General features: G+C 35.5%; 1 protein-coding gene across 1 annotated transcript in view; it reads left to right on the forward strand.

The window, feature by feature from the left end:
• The window catches only part of LOC124377281 (kelch-like protein 29), a 168,599-nt gene that overhangs the window by 106,240 nt on the left and 44,231 nt on the right, over window positions 1-18,128 (forward strand). The window contains exon 6 of the mRNA XM_046836696.1: window positions 10,528-10,666. Within this exon, the coding sequence (XP_046692652.1) occupies window positions 10,528-10,666 (139 nt within the window). The remainder of the gene's footprint in view (window positions 1-10,527; window positions 10,667-18,128) is intronic.

An 18,128-nucleotide genomic window follows, 5' to 3' on the forward strand; every position in this document is an offset into this window, starting at 1 on the left:
TAAACCATAACTTGTAGAGTAAGTTGACAGATTAAGTCTTGCTAGTTTTTTCCCCCATTCCATTAACAGACCTAATCTATCTGCCAAAGGCTTTATAGGCATTTGTTAAATGTTAATGTGCTATACTGTGCACTGGGCATGAAATAGGCAGTAGTGTTTTACCTATAAAGCTGTCTGTTAAATTAGCTGACAGAGTCATTTCTTAGACACTGCTCAATGTGGATATATACCTAATGACCCAGACTAGAATGGTCTGGTCAGCTTTAACAGTTAAACTGGCAGATTGGCTGACATACAGTATGTATAGGTACTGGGACACCTGACTTGTCCAGCCTTATTTGCTTCTTCCCTGAACTGTAGACCAAAGTTTGAGACACACAATTGTATATGATGTCTTTGGTGGTTTGGTGGGGCTCCTGTGCACACAGTGACCTCCATGAACATACTGTATGGTTTACATTGGTTGAAGTGGAAGATCATGAGTGGCCTGCTATAGCGCTCTAAAGACCTTTGAGATGAAATGGAAAGCTGACTGATCCCCAGGCCTCTTCACCCTGCACCCCTTACCTTTTGAGAATTAAAGAACACAAGGCCATGTTTAGTTATGACATACACACGGTTTGCAGGTCTGTACATTTCTAATGAGGCATTATTAAGGCACAGATTTCTCATAGATTCATTGTTATTATGCAGTTATTGTGATTACTATCATTATGCAGGTGGCAGTGTCCCTGTTTGCTCATTAATGTCTGTGTGTGTATGTGTGTGTGTGTGTGTGTGTGTGTGTGTGTGTGTGTGTGTGTGTGTGTTTATGAAGCAGTGATACCTCATGATGCCGGCATTAATAATTTTGAGTAAAAAATCGATGCATATGAGAAAAAAAAGGCATTCGTATTTTTAATCAGTCTTGCTGTGTCCAGACGAGACGGCTGTATTCCCATGCGTCACTGATGTATTCAGAACATTGGTAAACATGCTTTATTTTTTGTAAAAATATTAAGGCTGGGTTAGCACAGGAGATTTTATGTTATAACTAAACTGAATTTTTATGTTTATACCACACTAATCGCTTTTTATCTTAAAAAATTTTTTTTACAAATGACATGTTTACATTTCTTTAGCTTTCAAAGAGACATAAAATTACATATAAATACTGTATCAAGTGATAATGAAAACATGACCCAAATCCACATTTAAGGTTGTTTATAATGTGGAAGAATATTCAATTAATATTAAAAATAATTTGTGTGTATTTTAATTATTTAAATTATGAATGCTGTAATTTATGTAAATGATAAATTCCAACAGTTAATTATTAATTAGACGTGAAACTACGGTGATGTGTGTGTGTGTGTGTGTGTGTGTGTGTGTGTGTGTGTGTGTGTGTCCCTGAGTAGTACAACATACATGGTACAATGCACTATTAAACTATTCCAAAATATTACTGCATAACATAGCATGAGAGAGATAGCATGCAGTGTTACTTTGTGGAATTAATAGTACTGATTAATATAATGATAATAATAATAATTGTTATTATTATTATTATTATTATTACAATAACATTAGCAGTAACAAAAAAATGGACTACTAATACTATACAAATTATATACATTATAATAATACTTTTTATCAGCAAAGCCCAACAAAGTGTCTTTTCACATTAAAAAGAAATTTGAATTAAACCCCAACATAAGTTGAAGCAGTTGGTAAAGACCAGTTTTGCACTGCTGAATGTGCACATCTCTGTAAAACCCCCAAAACCTCTCCTGATGGCCTGAAACTAAAGTGCTTAAACATTTCATTAAACAAATGTTTGCAGTGTTTTAGTTATTTTCATGCTTAATAGCATCCATCCTGATGGAGTCTGGTAATCACCCCATTGGTCAGCTTCATGGAGATTTTTCGCCTGTAGTGTCTGATGAAGTATGGCTTTATTATATGTCATTACTGCATTTCACTGTGCTGTTGTTTGGATGCATTTTGCTAGTGATACTTTGGAAAAGCAAAACCGTTTCTCAGCAGTATTAATAACTAGAGCTATTAGAGTGGAGGCGAGTGAACCTAGAGGGAAAGAATCACAGCAGCTCGTGGCTCAAGCACATCAAAATGACAGATCGGCTGCTGCCACGCTCCTGATGGATCTTGCGTCACGTACGGCTGCTGGCACTTCTCCTGTTCTGTGCGGACAGCTAGGTACCTGATAGCTATTGTTTGTGCGTGTGGACCCGTGGTCTCAGAATGCATCCTGGGTCTATATCACATGCTCTTTGGAATTCTATTGGAGAGAAGAAACACAAAGGCCGAAGGGCGTCTTCTCCCATACAAGGAGAGGCCTTTGGTTTATCTGCTCAATAATCCCCACAGTGTGAAAACTCTCTCTATGGACAAGGCTTGAGAGAGAGCACTGCCTTTTCCAAGCTAGATATAAGAAAGGCCTCTTTATGGATTAACGTTGAGCACCAGTGCTTTATAATGTTCTTGTGATGGAGCCCGAAATTTTTAGAAGAATCTCAAAAAATATCTCAAGCTGTACACAGAAGGAGCCTTGTTTTATCACATATAAACAAGGTAACGTAATCTGCACAGGTTAGTTATATACTACTTTAAAACAACATTTTAAAATACATTCGTATAAGTGGCCATGTAAGGTATAGCCTGTTGTGACCGCGGATCTTCTTTTGAAATGTGGAATCTTCCAGAAAGCGTAGCTGTTAGCACTGCATTTTTATTTGATTTAGAGTTTCTGTTATCTACTGGCTCTGGCTCGCATTCTTATCAAGTTATCTTGTGCCTTTTAGAATAATTTGGGCAAAGAATATCAGGTTGGTTATGATAAAAAAACACTTGCAAAACCACTGCCTGTAGACTATTTTGCTCCACTTTGCCACTGTATGATTGATGAGCAAAAACTCAGATTTTATTCCATGATCTCTCAAAGAAAAAAAAACCCTAGAGTTTCTTTGATGTGCAGCCAGAGTTGTTTTTCTTTATACAGCCTTTCAACCATTGTGTGTGTGTGTGTGTGTGTGTGTGTGTGTGTGTGTGTGTATATATATATATATACATTATCCTCTTATGTACTTGACCCTACAGCTCACTTGTCTCTGAGAATGAAATTCATTACTGCTCTGGTCAAAGATGTGTTTTAGAGATATTTTCTCAAGATAACAGTCTTATCGAGAACCTTCTTGTTAGTCTTTCTAAATTTGAAATCTGTTTTCCAAACAAAAGATATCCTGGCAGCTCCACAACATGCTAATCTGAATTTTGGAAGATAATTTAGCATCATGATATCCACCGCAGTTTGTAACACATACTACACTGGGTTAAAGATAAGCAGATTTGGGTCAGTTTGAAAACCCAGCACTGGGGCAAATATAGACTAATCTAGCATGGGATGAGTTAATCAACTGAGGTTGGGTTTTAAAATAACTACATTTCTGGAATATAGTCACCCACGTTGTCATGGATACAGTGTGCGCGTCGCATGAGCAGCTTCTTTTCTTTTATTGCAGCACAAAAGAATGTTCGTGCAGCGACGTCTCTCTACTGTACTCTCTACAGTGTAAAAGAGTCTTAGAGTCTATAACATGATAATATCATATGGGTGTGATCATGAGTAAAGAATAGCAAATGCAGGATTAGCATTTATGTAACTTTAGCGTTAGATGATAAGCCAAGATAATATTTTTAATATGAAAGTATATTTTAAGTAGCTTAAAGAAAAGTATAAAGTAAAAAAAAATTACTACGTGATAGAAATTCTAATATTTAATACAAATAAATGTTTACTGTAAATGAAATTATGTGCAAATGTATTCTTATATTTAAAATGTTATTAAACAGTCATTATAAGTAAATTATAAGAAGCCATACTTTTCCCCAAAATTATGTAGACTGATATACTTTTTGTTAGAAGTGCAGTTCATATATAGATATTATTGTCTAATAAATAATTAATACAGAAATACAGTTTTGAATAATGAAATATGAAAAATAAAATCCAATAAAGAAAAACTTTCATCTTAATTTGGACGTCTGATAAAATAACTTATTTCACTTAGTTGCAACATGGTGCAGTGGAAAATTTCAGAGAACAAATAATACGGCATGCCGTTTCCCTCTAATTTCCTCATTACAAACCATGCATGCTGCCTTTTATGAACACAAATTCGCCATTTTATAGAGATTAAATATTTTAAAAACAATTACAGACAATTTTTTTGACTTGTGTTAAATACTATAAATACTGGATAATTTTACAATAAACAAAAAGCTGATTTTTTTTTTTTTTTAATTGCTTACTGTATATATATATATATATATATATATATATATATATATATATATATATATATATAATCTATATATTATTATTTCAATATCTATCTATCTATCTATCTATCTATCTATCTATCTATCTATCTATCTATCTATATATATATATATATATATATATATATATATATATATATATTTTTTTTTTTTTTTTCCAAATGGGTTAAATTAAATTTTTAAAGTTAAATTAAATTTTCCATTTATTTAATTTTCTTTCATTAATTTAATTTGTGCCAATGCAATGAATATAATAAAAAAGTCAATTGCATTGATACGATATTTTATTTGTATAAAATTTTATAAAAACATTTTTATCTATTATTTAACCAAGCAGGCGTATGTTTCACATTTCTTCCCCCTAACCGTACTGAAATTGAACCGAACCGTGACTTAAAAACCGGGGTACATACTGAACCATGAGTTTTGTTTACTATTACACCCTTATATATATATATATATATATATATATATATATATATATATATATATATATATATATATATATATATATATATGATCGATAGATAAAGAAAGAAAGAATGAACGAATAAATGAAGGAACTGCCTAGAGGTCAGGGGTGCCTGAGGCAGAACTAGCCTGTCTGGTTTGATTACATGGAAAATGTTGATGTCTATGGGGCTGCATAGATACACACCCATCAGAAAGACCATGCTGACCTGTGTCCACTGCCAAAAGCATCTACAGTGGGCATGTGAGCATTAGAACTGGACCATGCAGCAATGGAAAAAGGTTGCCACATCCAATGAATCACATGTTCTTTTAAATTATTTGGATGACTGTGTGTGCGTTACTTACCTGGGGAAGTGGTGGCACCAGGATGTTCTAGGGGAGGAAGGAAAACATGTTGGAGGCAGTGTGATGGTCTGGTAAATATTCTGCTGGGAGATCTTGGTGCCTGGCATGCATTTATATGTATAAGTATCACCTACATAAACATTGCAGAAGACCCAGTTCACCCGTACATTGGCCTCTTTCAGCAGCATAATGCTCCCTGCTACACCGCAGAATTGTTCAGGAATGATTTGAGGAACATGACAGAAAATAAGGTGGTGACTTGGCTTCCAAATTCCCCAGATCTCAATCCGATCAAGCATCTGTGGGATGTACTGGACAAAGATGTCTGAGCCATGAAAGCCCTATCTCACAACTTACAGGACTTAAAGGATCTGCTGCTAACATCTTGATGCCAGATACTTCAAAACACCTTTAGAGGTTTTGTGGAGTCTATGTTTTGATAAGTCTGAGCTGTTTTGGTGGCACAAGTAAACCTATATAATATTAGGCAGGTGGTATTAATGTTTTGGCTGATTTTTGCATGTATAACAAATGGTAAATGTTACCAGGATGATGATGATTTAGTAGTACTAGTATTATTAGTATTATTATACATTATTATTTCAGATAATTTTTTTGTACTTATTTTAATTCAGTTTCCTTTTATAGAAAGATTATACAACAATTACTCACCAACATTAACATTATTAATATTAACAGATTTTATGTGGTTTTTGTGTGTGTTCTTATATTCTTTGCTAATATCATATGTGTTACTGCTATAGTGGGCATACTAATAAATAATTACTAACATAAGACTTACATTTTTAGGAGATATTTTACTAGACAGTATCTTATAAAAACCGACTTCTAATTATGTGTGTTAAGTACTTTAGGTTATGTTATGCGGTTTATACTCCAAAGAACTGGGTAGGTCCTGTCAACAAACAGGATCAGCCTAAAAACAATACAGTTTAATTACACTGATGTATGATAGGTTTTAGGTTCTAAAGAACGAATTTTCAATAGAAAAATTGTTTCTTTCTTTGTTTGTTTTTTCTGTATAAGCGTTTGGCAAGTAACTGCAAATGTAAACACTATTGTGCGAGAGCTTATTTACCTTAATTTAAAAATAATAATACATTATTTTGTCTCTGATGTCTGTTTCATGACATCTGCAATACTTTCATTTACAAAAAGAAAATTGTTAGAAAAATATTTCTATCAGTGAAAAAAAAGGGTACACATTACAAAATAGGGCACTTTTAAAATACAGACGCAAATGTGACATTCAAAAGAATTGTAAATATTTACAAGGCAATTTCTTTATAAAAGTGCACAGTGTACCTGATATTATTGATGCAAAATCAAGGCACTGTCAACATCCTTGCTTAATTTATTACTATTTACTTTTCTTCATGGTGGATTGTAGAAGGTAGAAATGTTTCATTTGAATATTTTTCAGAAGACATTTGCTTTATAGCAAGTTTTCTGCACAATACTGTACATTCCAGACACAGCAGACATTAAGAAGAAGGAAAGATACTGATAATATATGGTAAGAATATGGGAATGCTGTATAAAGCAAAAATAAGCTGTGAATAACTGCTGCAACACATCACATACAATTATTAGCTCTGAACCTTTTTTCCAAGGTCATGGCATGGTTCTTTTTCTGATAATACATAATATATAGAGATGCAGTGTCAATGGATCCATAAAAACTGTCAAAAAGGTCAAACGAACATGTTAAAACATTAATTTAATGTGTAAGGTCTATAGTGTCTGGAAACTAGCCAAGCATTTAAGATTCTATATACTGTATATATATTTTTTCCCAGAAATTGCTAATATGTTAAAAAATGTATATACAACAGAAGATCATTGTACACCATATACAACATAGAACATTGATATAATAATTTTGTGTCTCTTATAAAGATAATAATAAATGTATAACCTGCAATCACTCGCTATTTTATTTACATTAAAACCTTGGAACAGCTCCTTAAAGTTTCACTCCACTTCACTTTGTCCTGTAAGTGTTAATTTATACAGTGTAGGTGGAATACTAGCAGCACTTCAATTCACCTCACATATACCCTTTTTATGTGAGTGTGTGTAGATGTGTGTGTACATTTGAGGGGAAGCACACATATGCCGCAGGCTGTTTCATGCTCCACACTAATGATGTTCTGTTCCTCGCTGGGCCTTGACCCTCCACTTATACACCGCAATTTTCTTTTCTATCAGCCGTGTCCACCAACTTCGTGGGTGAACCATTGTTCAACTACAGCTGAAGTTCCTCATTTCTCTCCAGCTGCCTCTCTTTTATTCTTTCCGCAAGTGAATTGGGTGCTCTTTGCGACATGAGATTGGAGGTGAAAGCCATGTTGGTCACACACACACACATACACACACATACACACACACACACACACACAGAGACGTGCACAAAAGCTGCACCAGTTACAATAACATTCACATAAATACACAAATTCACATGACTGTTTACAGCAAGTGGGCAGTATCAAGGTGAAACATTCTCCAGTCTCCATATTGGTATAATTATCTGTTATAATCATCTGACCCACACATTGAGATTTTGAATGCAGATGAGCCAACATCTATGGTTCAGCTATAATATTTCTGAGAGACACTGACAACTATACATTTCTGCTTCCTTAGCTTTAGCATTGAAGAGTTCTGAACAAACACCATAGAGAATTCATTCAGAGTTAAAAGCAGTTCATTGAAGTGGAACCTCTGTTTTATGAGCTAATAGAAAAAAACAAGATGGGAGTGTAGATTGTTTGGCAGAGAAAAAATATTATTAGCATGTTTTTTTATTATTATGATGATTTTTATTATTAAATACCGGTCTTATTTTGCTTCACCATTTTCCTCGCATAAAAATACTGCCGCCGCATTGGCCGGCGTATGCTTTTTTGTGGTACCAATTCTATTTTGTTCTTTCTGCCTACTGCCTATATTTTCTTGTTAGCAAGACTGATGTTAATTTGGCATGTTTAGGACATATTAGCATGTTTGCCTAATTGCTACTACAAGCAGAATGATTGCAAGTGCAAGACACTCAGAGTTGAAGTTCCTGTGATTTGGTGCCAGACAATTTTAGTTGCAGGTGCATTTATAAAACACACTATAATCTTTTCTCTATTAGTGAAGTGGCCACTCTGGGTTCAGCTTGTCATCACCATTGCCTGTGTGTGTGTGTGTGTGTGTGTGTGTGTGTGTGTGTGTGTGTGTGTGTGTGTGTGCGTTTGTGTGTGTGTGCGTATATGTGTGCATACACACTCCGTACATTCCGTACCACGCAATCCCATTATGTTGGCATCTGTAGACAAAATTCAACTTTGAAATAGCTTCTTGAGTTTAACACAGTTCAATCCGCCCTTGTGCCTGCAAGCAATGTGTGGCATTTTGTTGATCAAATCTAACATGTTACCCTATTTATTTTTTTTCAAAGGCTGGGGCAAAATTCAAAAACTACCACACAAACCTGACCACCAATTTTGCATTTTATTTCATTTTTATTAATGTATTATTTTATGTTATCTTTTTAAAACTTCTGATCACAAGGCTATGAGTTTAAACACCACCAAGCTGCCTGTGTTGGACCCTTGAGCAAGGCCCTTAACCCAAGATGCATAAGAATGAGATTAATGTAAGTCGCTCTGGATAAAGTGGTCTGCCAAATGCCGTAAATGTAAATGTATTTTTTATCATTAATAATATAATCATGCCAAAAAATATTGAAACAATAGAACTAGGATTCAAATAGCATTGTCTCAAAAGCATGTTTTCACAGATTTACAGCTCTGTTAGAGCTGATTATGGAAAATTATGTGCAAAATGTGTCAAAAATATACGTTTTCGATTCCTGGAGTCAACTTCTGTGTAAAAACATAAAAAAATAGCAGATCAAAATGTTTATTAGATAATTTTTTTCCCCATTACTATTATTATTATTGGTTTTATTATTATTGTTATTAGTAGTAGTATTTAGTAATAAAACGTGTGTATTATTTATCAATGTTATAGTGTATGCCAGTTATCCTAAGCTCAAGAAGAGAAATGTCTAAGATCCCTCCCATAGTCAGTAGCTCTTGACCTTGAACTGCCCTTCTTTTCAATTTTGACAGGGAAGTTCACGTTACAGAGCCTCATTAAACACTGGAGCCACTTCCACTCCAGCTCAGAGCGTTTTTTATTTATTTATTTATTTTTATTATTTAGATCATTTACATATATATGCTACACATTTTTTCAGTGGGATATTTGTCTGTTTATTTGCACAGTCACTTCTACTTTCCTCAATAAAACAGTAAAGAGCAGACAAATGAAGCATCCAAATTACACTAGGAATGCTTCGGCTTCAAATTATTTGAAAAAAATAGCACTGGTTAAAAGATGTGTTTTGTTTGCTGTAGAGCGTTGTAGTGTTCTGCCTTCTCAGTAGTTTGCATTGTTTTCTTTTGTGTATGAATGCATCTGTCTCAAACTGCCTCCACTGAATGTAATAGGAAAGAACAAATCATATTTTGCAGGTGTTAATACTTCAAACAAGGCAATTTTCATAATGGAGTGTTGTAATATGTCTTTGCGTTTTTGCAGTTTGGAAATATTTTGAGGTGCACCGCCATTGTAATGGTGTATTGATTATGTGTCTCATACTGAGCGTTTAATCAAACACAAACATATTTGCTTTTCTACCAGCTTAGCTCAGGTTTATTACAGATGACGACTACATAAGCTTTTGTACTCAGAATGTCAGCTTATAATACACAGATAAAAGTCTAGAGGGAACAGAGAGAGAGAGAGAGAGAGAGAGAGAGATTGAGTATACCGTGAAATATATTTGCACATTAGAAAATTGAATTTGTGTATTGCAGTGGCTGATCTGTGTCTTTATCCATCTTCAGCACGTCTAGTTATTATATTATTCATAAATCTGTAGAAACAGTGTTTGATCGATTCACGTCCTTCTGTTTGATTGGTGTTTACGTCCAGGTTCAGATATTCAGCTCATAGCATATGTAGGTCAGTCAGCGTTCGCTCTCATGCCAAGTCTCAATGTTATTTGTGTACACTGTGATAATTCAAAGATGGTTTTTAACCTAAAACATAATATGTTTTTTCTGCTTGCAAATGTGCAATGTGTTTCATTGTTGTTTGTTGTTGCACAATTTCTAACATGTGCTTATTATCTCTAATGTGCTGTGCATTCTTCTCCTTTTCTCTTATACAGAATTTGCTGATATGTTTCCACATTTTTTTTTTTCAGTTCTCTTTTACTTCTGTCTTTATTATAAAATGTGTATTTCTGAAACAGTATTTGGCATTGTCTGTTTTTTTTTGTTTGTTCTACAGAGATGTTGAAGGAGCTGAACCAGCAACGCAGAGAGAAAGAATTTACAGACCTGAAAATTGTAGTTGAAGGCAAAGAGTTTGAAGTCCACCAAAATGTTCTAGCTTCCTGCAGCTTGTATTTCAAGGACCTGGTGAAAAGGTTTGCCTTTCTTCCCTTCACACCAGCCGTCGATCTGATCCGTTCTTTTCATAGGGCACATTTGTGTGGGTTTTTTTTCTTCCCTTGCCTCCCCCTCTCTCTCTTGCAGGTTGTGTGAAGACTTTGGTTTCTATCGCAGGGCCAGCAGCCATTCCTTCTTCCACTCCAATGAATGTATCTCAAAATGGGAAAAAAAAAGTCAACTTTTGTCTTTTCCCTTTTTTTCCCCTCTAATTTAGAGTGCAATAACAAGAGACTGTGTTCCATGACTGGCGGATCTTTAAATAAAAATGGAGGAATTCATAAAATGGCCTTTACCAAAAGAATACCTTATTGTGCATTTCAATATTGTCCTCCACTAGCTCTGTGGTGTCTGTCGTGTGACTAGACGAGCTTTCTCAGCTATTTTATCAGTGCATACAGCGTATAGGGCACACAGAAAAAAAGCGTTCTATTCATATGTTAAATATTCAAGCTGTGATGAATAGTAGAAAAAGAGCACTCGGTTACAAACAAAGAAACGAACGCGGCTTCTTTCCTGCACTTTGCTGAATCATTACCTTCACAGGTCAGAGCCATCTCCTGTATTTACTGCTGAAGAGCAGAATTTTATATATTACCTCGTCTATATTGCATTTGTCTACTCACATTGCGAGCTTGCTGCATTTTTATGATTATTCACTCATTTTATATTCCTGGCAGAGCGTTTATTGACATTAAGGAGGTTAACAGACTAGTAAGGGAGGCATTTGTTTGTGCGTGTGGGAACAATGTGTTTGAGTGGGTGTGAACTCATTTAGCCATGCTCGCACGCGTGCTTTCATTTGTACTTTGCTTTTAGGGCTGAAACGATTCCTCGAATAACTCAAGTAATTCGAATACAAAAAAATCATCGAGGCAAATTATTTCTTCTGCTTCGTTTAGTCCGTTTAACTACACACGAAGCACCGTGTTTCACCGCGGACCATTATTATTGACGCACCACCCGCTAAACTCTGGAGCGTTCTGGACAGGTAACACAGAAGACGCTACAGACTGAAACAGTGAAGGGTGAGGAGAAGATTCAAACGGAAGCCCGTTTCTGCCACATAAAACAAAGTTTGCCTAATTCAGACTTTTTTCTCGCAAATCCGAGTTTTTTTTCCTCTCGCAATTCGAGGACTTTTTTCCTCGTAATTACGATCTTTTTTCTCACAACTGCGACCTTTTTTTTCAAAGTTATGTTTTTTCTTGCAATTCCGACTTTTTTTTTTAGCCAATCGGGCAGCGTCACTCCTTCTGTAGTGCCAGAAAGATTTACAAATTGAAAATAAAATGGGCTACAATTAATAGAATCACATGGTATCAAACTGAGCCTCAGAACCCTGGAGAGAACTCTGTCTAACAATCAGGAGGCTCTGGTGGAGACGGAACAAGACAGATGAAGCAAAGTAGCTTCGTTCATACACCAACAGCTTCAAACATCAGGATACACCTGAAATGTTGGATATTTACGAGAAATAAAATGTGTGCAAACGGGCTTTCATAGATTCAGGCCATAGAAAACAATAGAAAGTTTCCAAAGTTCGGGATCATTTCAAACTTAAACATAAAGAAAACACTATGCAGTGCGTTTATCTTTTTTTCTTTTTTTTTTTTTATCGGATTTATTTTTATAATTTTATTATATTTTTTTCATTTATATATTTGTATTTGCATTTTGATGTAATTGCACTAAATGAATTTAGTCTTCACTCTTGTATACAAGACTATCAGCAATAGAATAAAACAAGTTACTTGTTTATTTTGAGACGTCTTTTTTAGTAATTATTTGACTAATCAAAAGTTCGTTGGACTAATCGCCAGAACTTTTGATTACTAAAATAATCGATATGGCTACAGCCCTATTCGCTTTCCCACTTACGTGTTTGCACGTGCATGTCCACACGCTTTAAAATGCCTGTCTGAAATGTCTGAAATGCCTCTAGGTTATGTATATTTATTGCAACCTTGTTATAATGAGGTAAAGAATGAATAGCAGAGAGAAGCATATAATACTAATGTCACAATATAAGCTAGTGAATGTCAGTAGATGGTTGAGTAGGTGAAAGGAAAGATCTGAATAATAAGTCTCGTCAATGTTATTTATGTTAAAGCAGTTCCTTTCGTGTTATTGACACGATATAGTGTTTAGTAAAGACTATAATGGATAGAAATTTATTTCGAAAAGTCAGAAGGTCAGTGAAATAAAAAACTCATACTAAAGCTTAGACAAGGCCAGGATGCTGCTTGCGTAGGCACAGATACGCTTGTCACAGTGAGCAGCAAGCAATTAATTAATATCTTCCTTAATCCGGACTTTTTAGGTCTTTGTCCCAATGCCAAAGGTTTTATGGCAGTGTCCTTGCAGCGGAGACTTTTACCTTAATCAATTTTATCACTGTTTCACCAAATCTGAAAAGACAACGGAGAATTGTAGGTAGACTTAATCACTTAAAGGATACTGGCCTTATTACATCGTGTCTTGGCTGCACTATGCAAAAAGTGATGTACTTTAAAGATAATGAATTAAATCATTGACCTTCTCCGTCAGCTTTTGGTGTGCTGCTTGCATGTGTGTGTATTTTGACTTTTTTTGGTCACTATTTTCAGTAGCTTTTCGTACACGTTTAAATTTATGTTAAAGAGGTCAGTGTAGGTGCGAGGTGTCTTTACATTAGTAGAGTATTTTTAGGTCATTATCGAATCACAATATGTGCATGCATTTGTGTGTGTGGGTTTGTCTTAAATATACATTTTTCAAAAATACATGCAGTGTTTACCTGCAGTCCATGAACTCTCTCTTCCCTCGAAGTAATAGTCAAGTGTTTTTAATCTGATTTCTCGCTTCTGTATCTGTAGCATATGCAAGGTTACCACGAACAGTATTTTTCAACCGATTTTCCTGATAAACATTCAGTGTGTTCTTATAATAGACAGTAGACAAGGGCAGTTCTTCTGACCTCAGTAACTACTATGTGAAATAAACAGAAAACTACAGTGTTGTTTTTCTGAAGCTTCCAGTACAATACATTAGAGTTAAATGCAATTGCAGTAACTCAGTGTTATCAAGATTTCTGATATATTTCAAGTTAAAATCCAAACAGAGTTTCTTTTCTAAGTGCAGGAAACATGTCTGTTCTTATCTGTTATAATCACACACACACTACTTACATTGAGATCTAATAAATGCTTTAACTAAGTCTTAACTTGTCAACCCTGTGTAATTAAGCAATAAGGAAATATAAAGTACTGATTTGGTGTTTGAATTACATCTATTTAATGTATACAGGTACATTTTCCCTTTTTCATTTCATGCCAGCTATCATCACTTAAATCAGAGATGGTTTTGACCTCTTCCCATCCATTACAGCTGGAGACATAGTGCTATTTTTACATTTTTTACCCTAATGTTAAGTTAATGAGAAGGGGCAGTGTGAGGCATGGAACCTGAAGGATGTAATGCAGCTCCCAAATGTGCATTCATGCTCCTGTCTGCCCCAAAAAAAACTATTACTCTCACCTTTAGCATCTGTTGCTCAGTACACAGAGATGGATTGCCCTCAGTAATTCCATTTTCCCCTTTAGATTTTCAATAAGTGTGCTTGGTGCCACTTTAATTTATGGGCAGTGCCTCAGCGCCTACCCATCAGTGTGTAATTTGAAACGTGGCAAGCTGTGGGAGCATCTCACACCCCAGCTCTTGTTTATTTATATGAATGCAATGTGTTAGTTTTACTGGAGCTGTGGCATCACGAGAGAGGAAACAAGACGGTGGGAGATTGTTATCATTAATGCTTTGGTCTGGGAAGCGCAAAATTAAGCTCTGCTTCCCCCTTTTTTTGTGAATTTCTTAGGATGCATTCAGAAATATTTGTGGTAATGAACCTTATTGTTTTTCACAACCTTCTTCATTTTCACATTAGATTAAATGGCTGTCAGACTACTGCCTGGGCCACACTGCAGCATTTACACAATTTTAACCTCTGGTGAAAATGTGCAAGTTCCCAGAGAGAATGACAGATTCACAGATTATCTTTTTTTGCATCGTCTTTTAGTCACCAACTTCTCTGCATACATTTACCGAGAATAAACCGTCACACAATTTAGAAGCATGGTCACGAATCAGAGTCTCAGCCAACAGTTTCTATTTTCAGAGACTCAAGCTGACCAGGATTTCTGTAGAACAAACATTACTGCGGTTTAAACCAAACATGATAGATAGATAGATAGATAGATAGATAGATAGATAGATAGATAGATAGATAGATAGATAGATAGATAGATAGATAGATAGATAGATAGATAGATAGATAGATAGATAGATAGCAGCAACAAAATGCAGTTTGGCATAGTAATCCTGCAAATAGTGCAGATAAATATGTAGCATATTTACAGCATGTGATATATAAGTAAGCATATGTACAGTGAATAAATATAAAGGCTATAGCAGTGCAGAGATGTGTGGACATCGTTGAGAAGTACAGATAAATGGTAACAGGTAAATTCTAAGGCTATGGCACTGAAAAGGAAGTGTGCAGAAGTGGAAGGTTATAAGATTATGACATTTAAGAAATGTGCAAGCTGAATAAACAAGTCTACTATATAGATAGATAGATAGATAGATAGATAGATAGATAGATAGATAGATAGATAGATAGATAGATAGATAGATAGATAGATGGTGCATATAATTAGAATCTCAGAATTGAATATAAATTGACATTCACCTTTTTTCATATAAAATAGTAGTTAATATAATATAATAATACTAATTATAATAATAAGCTACATCTGACAAATGCAACAGGTTGATTTATTTTTCTGAAACGAATATAGGAATAACTTTGTTGTGAATAGAAATGGTCAGAAAAAGTCAGACACTTGACATGTCATTATGCACAGATCATTATAATAAGTAACAGAATCTATAGTCTAATAATAGTAATTAATTAGAGACTTGCCATTACCGTATATTACTGTACGTGGGGGACAGAAACGCATTTACTGTATTTAGGGATTGACGTAAAATCTGTTAAAGAAATGAAATAGCATGCTAAAAAGTAAAATGTGAAAATAAACATCTTGTTTTTGAAAGTTAATAAGAGGAGCCGATCTGTCTAGATATTACAGCAGCACGCCTACTCGTACCTAATCTTAATTAAACCCAAACACTTTTTATAATTGTGTTGCTCAGTGCCATGTGTCCACCTGCAATAGATGACACCAGAAATATTTTTGCTTCTTCCATACATGGCAAAACAGAGCCCTACCCATGATCAGGTCAAATGTTTCCAGAAAGCCCCAATTCTGTTTTTAAAGATGATTTGCAGTTTGTGTGTGTGTGTGTTTTTAATAAGCAGTTAGACTCACAATGCTGCAATAGAAGATAAATACACATGAATACACAATAGAGCTTCGTTTTTTGTCAGTTAGTAAAAGTCTTGAATATTTCAACACTCCTGAACATCAGGTTCTGATTCAGTTTGTTGCTAACAAAATGCCGAACCCATACAGAGTCTCTGGATTTTCTTCAACCATTTATATTTGTGTATGTGTGATATATGTGTGTGTGTGTGTGTGTGTGTGTTTGGTTGTAAAGGTTCCTGTGGATAAAATAGATGGTCACTTTTTTCTTTTTTCTGCAAAATTTTCTGTCTTTTCTATTGCTCTCATTCTTTTCACCCATCAATACGATGCATATATGCACGCTCACACACATGCCACACACTTTCACTTTGTCATCCCTCTTTCTCTCTATCTCACTCTCTCTCCCTTTCTCACACTCTCTCTTTCTCTCTCTGTCTCTTTTTCCTTCATTCTGTTCCTCCAAAGCCTGCAATCAGACGCCACATAAATTCACACTTCTCTCCCAAGCTAGAAGCGATTTCCATAACAAAAGTGGCCAGACAAAGCAAATTGCTATCCCGAGCCAATTCACATTGCACTAATTGACCTGGCTGATGAACATTCTCTTGTTTTATTTCTAGCTCCCTTTTTCTTATTATCTCCCCCTTTCTGTCCTCTCCTCCTCTTCATCCATAACTTAACCCAGGATTAATCCCCCTTCTATTATCTTAAAACCCGTCGCCGTGACAATTAGTGAGGACGGAAATAACAAACTCTGACGTTTTTTGCTTTTCAGGAGGCAGTAACATTGACAGTCTTTTCAGCTGTATCTGCAGAGCCATAATTGCACGTTGTCCTCTTGAGTTGGCCTTCTCCCCCTTCAAGCCCGCTCCATACGAAGACTAATAATGTCCTACACACTCACATGTTCATGTACAGGGGCCATCGTGAAAATGGTGGCCACAGTGATGATTAGGGTGTTTTGTGCAGGGGGGTTTAAGGGCTGCTGGGAGGGGGGGGACAGTAGCAGCTCCCTCATTTCAAAAGATCCAGGCCCAGTCATGGAACATGTCCCACTCCCAGAAGAATGGCTGCTGGCACACTGTGGCACAACTAACCTGCCCTTCCCTCTTTCCTCCTCCCTGTGTCCACCACACGTATCACACCAGTCTGTCTGTCTGTCTGTCTGCTTGGCTGTCTTGGCTGTGCATGTTTAATTATTTAAAGGGAATATGCTAAATGAAATGCTGATTACACTCTCACAAATTTCTGTTCTTTGGCAGTGCTGTCACAATTAGCCTAAATTTGACAATGTGCAATAATGACCCTAAAAAAATGACTTGTAAATAATGTTGCTTGTTTTCTACACTTGATGTGTGCTGTATGCAAATGAAATGAAAAAAGACAGTGCCTAATAAATGTAGCTGTCACATCAAATAAAATAATGCATCTTTGGATCTTTAAAGCCATTCTAACCTAAGATGATATTTGATCATGGGCCATTTTTGTTCCGTTGGCTCCTAGAATCCTTGCCGTAATACAGTATTTGTGCACATGGGATTTTTTGGGATGTCTCAGACACTGAAACAGAATCAGCTGCTGTCTGGCCATTAATTGTGCTCCTCTTGGCCTTGACCTTGAGTGGATTATTCTTTCACACAGGGCATAAAACCCTGATGCACACCATTATTCACTGATCCCCGCTGTACACCCTGGGGGCTTATTGCATTTAAACTAATCAGTGCAATTGGATCTGAATGACATCATCACGCATAGGGATATAAATCACATTGTGTGGCATATAAATGAAGCTTGGGTTAAGGCTAGAGCTTATTAATATTATTTCTCAAAGAAATATTGCTGTACTAATGAAACCTTTGGCCCTTTATCTTCTGTCTGCCTTAATGTTCCCCGTAAGTGTCCACTTATCCTCTTGTGTGAATATGCATATTTGTGTATATGCATGCTATGCTATTATATTGTAAGTGGATTAGAGCAATAATGTGTTGTTTACTTTCAGGAAGCAAATGTATGTATTTAAAAAAAAAACTTTTTTCTTGTTTTGAAACAGGTTACATTGTGTCTGTGTGTGCTT

This window comes from Silurus meridionalis, chromosome 23 (genome assembly GCF_014805685.1).
Source record: "Silurus meridionalis isolate SWU-2019-XX chromosome 23, ASM1480568v1, whole genome shotgun sequence".
Taxonomy (NCBI): Eukaryota; Metazoa; Chordata; class Actinopteri; order Siluriformes; family Siluridae; genus Silurus; species Silurus meridionalis.